The sequence below is a fragment of the Cricetulus griseus genome, chromosome 3, assembly GCF_003668045.3.
Source record: "Cricetulus griseus strain 17A/GY chromosome 3, alternate assembly CriGri-PICRH-1.0, whole genome shotgun sequence".
NCBI lineage: Eukaryota > Metazoa > Chordata > Mammalia > Rodentia > Cricetidae > Cricetulus > Cricetulus griseus.
The window spans coordinates 240,326,812-240,334,802 of NC_048596.1; the positions used below are offsets into that span (position 1 = coordinate 240,326,812).

General features: G+C 42.6%; 2 protein-coding genes across 3 annotated transcripts in view; one reads left to right on the forward strand and one right to left on the reverse strand.

Annotated features, from left to right (window-relative positions):
• Positions 1 to 3,065, reverse strand: part of Sugct (succinyl-CoA:glutarate-CoA transferase) — a 755,657-nt gene extending 752,592 nt beyond the window's left edge. For both annotated transcript variants that reach the window (XM_027409391.2, XM_027409390.2), the window contains exon 1: positions 2,921 to 3,065. In XM_027409391.2, the coding sequence (XP_027265192.1) occupies positions 2,921 to 3,014 (94 nt within the window). In that variant the 5' untranslated portion in view covers positions 3,015 to 3,065. The remainder of the gene's footprint in view (positions 1 to 2,920) is intronic.
• A 435-nt stretch (positions 3,066 to 3,500) lies between these two features.
• Mplkip (M-phase specific PLK1 interacting protein) lies at positions 3,501 to 7,329 on the forward strand. Its single transcript, XM_027409389.2, is given in 3 exon segments — positions 3,501 to 4,020; positions 4,023 to 4,189; positions 5,319 to 7,329. Coding segments are annotated over 3 exon segments (534 nt in total). The 5' UTR covers positions 3,501 to 3,854; the 3' UTR covers positions 5,520 to 7,329.
• The last annotated feature ends 662 nt before the right edge of the window (positions 7,330 to 7,991 follow it).

Here is a 7,991-nt window from a genome sequence, read left to right on the forward strand (position 1 = left end):
TTCTTTCTTCTTCTTCTTCTTCTTTTTTTTTTCTTGTTTCTTTCCTTTTTCTTTCCTTTTTTTTTTTTTTTTTTTTTTGGACAGGGTCTCTATTATGTAAAGCTCTGGCCATCTTGAAGCTCAGTATGTAGATGAGGCTGAGGCTGGACTGGAACTTACAGAGATTCCACCTGCCTCTACTTCTCAGATACTAGGACATGTTTCACACTGGGTGGTGGTGGCTCATGCCTTCCATCCCAGCCCTCAGGAGGCAGAGGCTGGTGGATCTGAGTTCTAGGACAGTCTCAAAAGACAAACAAACAAAAAACAAAGTCATATGTCACCATGCCTGGACACCTTCAAAATTTATATGCTTTTTTAAAAAGTTTTGTTTTTCAAATAATCAACTATTAATTTGCATTTGTTTTGTTTTTCGAGACAGGGTTTCTCTTGTGTAGCTTCGGGGCCTGTCCTGGAACTAGCTCTTATAGACCAGGCTGGTCTCTAACTCACAGAGATCCACCTACCTCTGCCTCCCAAGTGCTGGGATTAAAGGTATGTGCCACCAACGCCCTGCTTTAATTTGTATTTCTTTCTTCCTTTCTTTTTTTTTGTTTTTGTTTTTGTTTTTGTTTTTCGAGATAGGGTTTATCTGTGTAGCTTTGGAGCCTATCCTGGCACTCTGCCTCTGCCTCCCAAGTGCTGGGATTAAAGGTATGTGCCACCAACGCCCTGCTTTAATTTGTATTTCTAAGAGGGAAAAAAAAATCTCTGGAATTCAGAAAGTCTGAATTCTGATCTTGCTAGGTGAGTTTAAACAAATCATTTAACTGTTCTTGCCAAAATTGTCATTTGAAAGAAGAAACTCTGTAAAAAGAGATTAAAATGGATCTTGAATTTCATATGATTAAAGATTCAGTTTTGGACAACCTTTATGTATACGTACAGATGTGTAGGTAGGTACACTGTCTTAAATAATCTACCTGGCAAAATTTTCCATTGCATATCTTCCTCTCCCAGATTTTTAGTGTATTGTGTAGATAGATATAAGAGCATTCTGGGGACCTGGGATAAACTGAAGCTCAATAGTAAACAGCTTGTCTTGAATGCACAAGGCCCTAGACTTGATTCCACTCTAGAAACAGAATTCAAGTAAAAAGATAATATTGAACAACTGAGGCACAATTCTGCATATCTTCTGACAGTTATAGAAATACATAATAAATGTAGTTTTGGTCCCCATCACTCTACTTCTTGGCTCCCCTTGTAGTGTAGATTATTAAATCACTGATATTACTATTGAATCATGTGTAACAGGAAAAATAAAAGACCCACAGACTGATACTGGGTTTCAAGTTTCAGAAAAGCAAAGCAGGTGGTCACTAGCTCAGGCTGAAAGCGCTGATCCATGCGCTCTCCTCAGCATTGCTGGAGAGTGAATGCTTCCTACTGAATACTGAAGACCCTGCTTCTATTTTTTTATACCCCTCGAGTGCTGGGATTAAAGGCATGTGATGTTACTCTTTTAGACTGATTCAATCTCCCTGGGTGGCCTTGAACTCAGAGAGATCCCTCTACCTCTAAATCCTGAGTCCTAGGATTAAAGGTGTAGACCACCACCTCCTAGCTTCTAGCTGCTGGGATTAAAAGTGAGTACCTGGCTTCTATGGCTTGTGGCTGACTTTGCTTTCTGAATCCTTAGGCAAGCTTTAATACAGCATAAATATCACTACATATATGTGTGATATATGTGACTTATTTATTCAGTAAGTATGAATGCCCAACTGCCAGATACTAAGCTAAAGAAAATGTTTAGAAAATTTTAGAACAATACAAATGTTAGATAAACTGTAGTCTGCAGGCTTTAATCATATCACTATATCTTGATGGTGAGATTATCCTTTCATGACTAATTATATAACTAGTCTTCAGAACAAAGAAATGTGGTCAAGCCTGGGGTATATATTAGGAAATTGTCCCAGACAAAACAAAACGAAGAAAACAAGAAAGTCCAACAGATTTGCCCAAGAATAAACCACCACCACAAAAATTTAAAAAAACCCCTGTGTTTGTGTCTCCATTAATGAAAAATAAATCTGACAAGACACTCTTTAGTCGGGCCAGTGAAGATGGCTGAGACTGAAGAGAGGCCAAAATGCTCTGCAAGGGTGCTCTGGCTGAATGAAAACCACAGGGGACAGGAGCTCAGTGGTTGAAAGGACTTACTGCTCTTGTAGACCCAGTTGTTGGCAGCACCTACATGGTAAATCACAACCACACTTTTCTCCAGTTCCTTCTGATTTCCAAAGGCATCAGGCATGTAAGAGATGCATGTGCATAAACGCAGGCAAAACACTCATACACACAAAAAATCTAAACAAACAAAATCTCCACAGGCCCATACACTGGTCAAATTTAATGAGCCTCAAAATTCCCCGAGCCAATTTCAGTATTCTGAAGGACTAAGGGGAACTCCTTAAAACTAGTAATTTGAAATTCCATCTTATACAATAATATCTGAAACAGGTATCTTATGCAGAAGATGGCATTCCTGAATTATCCCGTTTCTCTATAATTACAAGATTTTTAAAGTTGAAGTTAAATTTCCTTTTTTTTAAAAAAAAATCTTTTTTCCTAACTTTGTCAACTTCCACAAGAACTGAAAAACAGGGGTTGGTCCAATCAATTAGCACAGGCTCTCTAAGTTAGCAAGGCAGCAGTCTGCTTTCTAAAGGTAAGCTTTTGACGGGAGGTAGTGTTTTTTAAAAGTTACCAAAACTTGGGGAACTAGAAGGTAGGGGTGGAGAAGAGAAGCAGGGCAGGAACGCGGCAGCGAGCCCTGCGTTGTCGCCTAGCCTGAGGAGATGGCTGCGCACGACAGGCGCTCCCGAGGCGCGAGCTCTCTCCTCAGGGAGTCTGGGCTCTTAGTGTCTGAGGGTACCTGACTGCGGGCGGCCGGTCCACAGCCCCCTCCAGCCGGCCCTGCCTCGGCCGGGTCTCCGAAGAGCCAACGCTCTGGCCAGCGTCCACAGCATCGCCCACTCAGCCGAGTGAGAGCACAGCCACTACCTCCCTCCTTGACCTTAGGCCTCTAGGCCAGCCCCGCCCGCTCCGCCCCCTCACTCGGCCCCGCCCAGCCCGCCGCTTCGCCTTGGCGCTGGCCTCCGTTTCAAGGCCCCTCGGCCCCGCCCCTCTGGCTCCTGCCCCCTCGGCCACGCCCCTCTGGCTCCTCACCATCCCCCCCCTCCACCCTTCCCCCTTTGGCTCCTGACCCCCCCTTGGCCCCGCCCCCTCTGGCTCCTGCCCTCATTCCCTACCCCTAGGACTCATCCCTCTCCATCCACCCCTGCGCCTCGGCTCTGGCCCCCACTCCAGTCCCAGGAGACTAGCTCTTTTGTCCAGAGCCCACAAGTCCCGCCCTTGCCCCGCAGCGGCTTCGCGCCCTGCCTTCCTGAAGCCTCAGAGCCCAGTGGTCCACCCCCTCGGACCCGCCCGACACGCCCCTCTCCCACCCAACCGCAGTCCCCACACCCCGCTGCTCGCACAGCCTATAAAGCGGGACGAAGGGTTCTGTCTTCCGCTTCCGCCTTCGGGTACTTGAGGCCGCCGGTGGCCGTGTTCTTGCTGGGGCCGAGGGTTTGGTTTCCCCCTGACGTAAGTCTTTCCTCCCTTCAGGCACACCACCATCCTCCGACTTGAGCCGCCTTCCTGCGGAAGCTTTGTGAGGCCGGAACCTTTGTGCTGCCGGAACTAAGGTTTCGTAGTTTGCTAGCGGCCGGAAGGCCACATAAATAGAGCCATACCAGTTCATTTCTGGCGGTCGATCGCTGGAGTTCCGGTGAGAGGATCGGCGAGGGAGATCTTCAGTTCCTGATATGCACCGACCGAATTTTCGACCCCCAACTCCTCCGTACCCCGGCCCGGGGATAGGAGGCTGGGGTGGCGGAAGCAGCTTCCGGGGTGCCCTGGGCGGGGGGCCGCGGCCGCCCTCCCCGCGGGACGGGTACGGGAGTCCGCACCACACTCCGCCGTGCGGGCCCCGGCTAGGCCGTACGGGAGCAGCCACTCTCCGCGGCACGGCGGCAGCTTCTCGGGGGCCCGCTTCGGGTCTCCGTCCCCGGGCGGCTACCCAGGCTCCTACTCCAGGTCCCCCGCGGGGTCCCAGCATCAGTTCGGCTACTCCCCAGGGCAGCAGCAGACCTACCCCCAGGTAAAGACAATAGCTAGCGTTTGCCGAGCTCTTCCTGTAATGGCAGGCGTGATACTAAAATTCCCTTTACGTGGATTGTTTAATCCTCTGTGAGGCGACATACAACGTTGGCCCAATTTTGCAGATGAGTAAACTGAAGCGTAAAGAAATTATTTTAAGATTACCATAAGTGGCAGAGCTATAGTTCTGTTCCACAGAAATTGTGCTCTTAACGAGTATACCGTATTTCTATACAATTTTTTTTTAATCCTCCATTTCTTCTCTCACACCCCCAGAGGTTTTTTTTTTTTTTTTTTTTTTTTTTTTTTTTTTTGTCAAGTTATTTTCAGTAAATAATCCTGGACTCCTAGGGGGAGGACATGAATGATTCCCTACTGTTGTTTGCCATTTCCTACAGATGTCCATCCCTTGGTTTTGCTTTCTTTTTTTTTTTTTTTATCGTTACATTTTTTTCCAGAGCTAAATTGACTTCTACTTCAAATTGGAGAATCGAGGATTGTGGAAATTTCTCTTCCTCGAAATGAGTGAAAACACAAGGGAGGAAGTAGCTCTTTGGCTAACAACTTAAATCTACCGTGTTTTACAAATTTGAGTATTCTCACCCAACAGAATTTCTTAAAGATGGATTTTTTTAAAAAGTGTAGGAAATTTTCATGCATTGTAAAAGTTGTAGAAATTTGAGACCTATCAGGTTAAAAAGGAAGTTTTCAAGAAAAATTGAATACAATTAATTTGAACACTGCTTGTGCTGTAGGATTATTACATTAGAAACTCAAGACATTTTTTTTTTAAAGGAAATATACACTAGCTTTTAGTAATTGTTATTTTTGTTTTGTTCTTTGAGACAGGGTTTTTTCTCTATGTAACAGCCTTGGCTGTCCTGGAACTGGCTCTGTAGGCCAGGCTGGCCTCGAACTCACATAGATCTTGCCTGCCTATCTCCCAAATGCTGGGGTTAAAGGTGTGGGCCACCGTGGCCAACTGGCTTAAAGTAAACAAGAAATTTGCAACTTAATATATTGGGCTTCAATTTTCAACTTGTGATCCCCACTAATCTTCAATTTGAGTCAAAAGTACCAATTATCTCTATTAGATGTTTTTTTTTTAACTGATGATTTTTTTCCTAAAGGGTTCTCCAAGGACATCTACACCATTTGGATCAGGGCGTGGTAGAGAAAAAAGAATGTCTAATGAGTTGGAAAGTTATTTTAAGCCTTCAATGCTTGAAGACCCTTGGGCTGGCCTAGAACCAGTGTCTGTAGTGGATATAAGCCAACAGTACAGCAATACGCAAACATTCACAGGCAAAAAAGGAAGATACTTTTCTTAACTTTTCTGAAATTCAACTGGAAACTTCATGTGTCAGGAACATCTTGGACAGAACTTGTACTTGTGTAAATGAGTTGAACCCAAAGATGATGACTTTGGAAGTGATTAGCAGACGCTCGGGATATCTCTAACTTTGTCAAGTGTTGTTGATGTTAGAGAAGATGATAGGATCATTTGCAGTATTAAGGTATCTGGGAGTGTGTACCACATTCAGAAAACCACAGTTTCTAAAATAACAGATATTTGGTTTTTTTCAGTGGTTTAAAATAAAACATTTTTGTCTTCCTAGTTAAATTGTGGTTTTGTAGAAGTGCTAATATAATGCTTCATAATCACTTAGAATTTGAGGGTAAATGTTTTGTAAACTATTTTTTTAGTAAAATAGATAAGCTACTCTTGACAGTTCTATATTTATTAATGAAAATCATTCTACATTCATATTTTATCTAGTATTTTTGTTAAAATATTGAAGCTTAAAATCACTCAACATAATTTCTACACTTTTAACTAGGAAAGGCAAGAATAAATCATGTATGTGCAGGTCAATGGCCTACCCAAATTTCTCTATATTTTGAGCATTGTAGATTTATTTTCTCTTGAAGTAAAAGTAGATGGTGAGTTGATTTCTTGTCATTGTGATAAAATGCCAGACAAAAACATGGAAGGAATTGTGGTTCATAGTGTCTACAGTTTCAGTGGAAGGTCAGCTAGATCCATTAGTTGGGTCTGGAAGTGAGCCAGAATATGGCTGTGGGTATGGCAGATGCTGCTCATCCTTGGCAGTCAAGCAGCAGAGAGTAGAGAAGCCTTTCCAGGACACTTTTACCTTCTACCTCCCTGTAGTACCATCATGTGAACCATTAAGGTATTAACCCACTGATAGTAACTCAGTGATTAGACAAGTGGGGAGACCCTTCATATCCATACTATAACAAATGACTAGCAACAATCTCAAGTCACTTCCTGGACTTGAGTAAGGGTTAATTACCTTGACTCATGGACACTTTTTGTTGTTGTTTTTTGAGACAGTGTTTCTCTGTGTAGCTTTGGAGCCTATCCTGGCACTCACTCTGGAGACCAGGCTGGCCTCGAACTCACAGAGAGTCCCCCTGCCTCTGCCTCCCGAGTGCTGGGATTAAAGGCATGCGCTACCAACGCCTGGCTCTTGGACACATTTCTAATCTGAGGGAGAGTTCTGTGAACTTTAGTTCATTTTGCCTTCCTGGAGTAGAAGGGAAGGGGGATAAAGTATGAAAGAATATTCCCCAGTTATTTAAAATAAAGTCTTGAACAGTGCATTCTGTTGAAAAATTTATCAAAATTCTCCAAAAGAAAAATGAAATGGCCATTCCTGCTAGTTGAACCATACATATTAGCTGATAAGGTCTTTAAAAGGCAAAAATAAATAAAATACAGAAAGATTTTATGTAAATAAAACATCCATTGGAACCAGAACTTTGAAATTTTTCTGAGTTTTTGGCTAGATGCTCCAGTTTTATCATGTAAAATGAGGAAATTCATAGTACTTATGTTCACTTATCCCTGTATTCTGAGTTTTTAGAACAGTGCCTGCAAAATAATAGGTACTACATAAATGTTTAATATATATTTTGGTTATAACTATTTTATTGCTGTGCTTAGTCCCATGTGTATAAGGGTTAATACAATAATGTTATATGGTTATTTGAAAGAAAACATCCATTTTCAACATCATGGGTTTTTTTCATGTGTCATATTTCATGAAAATGAAAGCATTTTGTAAAAATGCTTATTGAACTTCATAAATAAAAAATAACAGTTGAAAACAATTACTAAACAGTCTCTTAGAAACTATGTTGTTGGCAAAGATGAAAAATAGAGCCAGACACAGTTTACATTATTGTAATCCCAGCTGCTCCAGAGGCTGGGCTGACTTGATAGTCAGTTGGAGGCTAGCCTGGGCAATTAGCAAGACTTTACAAAAATAATGAAGTTAGGAAAGATTTTGTGTGTTGTGTTTGTACCATATTTGGAAGGCATTCAAATACAACTTAATTCACATTTTGTGTTTCTGCTGGACTTTAAATGAAATTTTTTTTTTTTTTAGAAATTTAAACTCCGTTACCAACGTCAACTTCTAGAGGTCTATCAAACTTTTCTGGCTTTTTAAGGAGAAAACTTTGTCCTCAGCCAAAGTACATACACTGTTAGTCATGTATTCAGAATTGGGTTTTTGATGGGGTTTTACTTTGTTTTTGCATTGAGGTAGAGTCTGGCTATGTAACTCTAGATTGCCTGAGTCTAAAAATTGTGTAGATCAGGCCAGCCTTGAACTCAAAGAGATTGGCTTGCCTTCTGAGTGCTGGGATTAGAGGAGTGCACCACCACACTTGGCTATTTTTAAGAAGGATTCTTGAGCTGGACATAGTAGCCCACACCTTCAGTGCCAGCCCTTCTGGAGGCCGAGTCTGGTGGATCTCTAAATTTGAGGCCA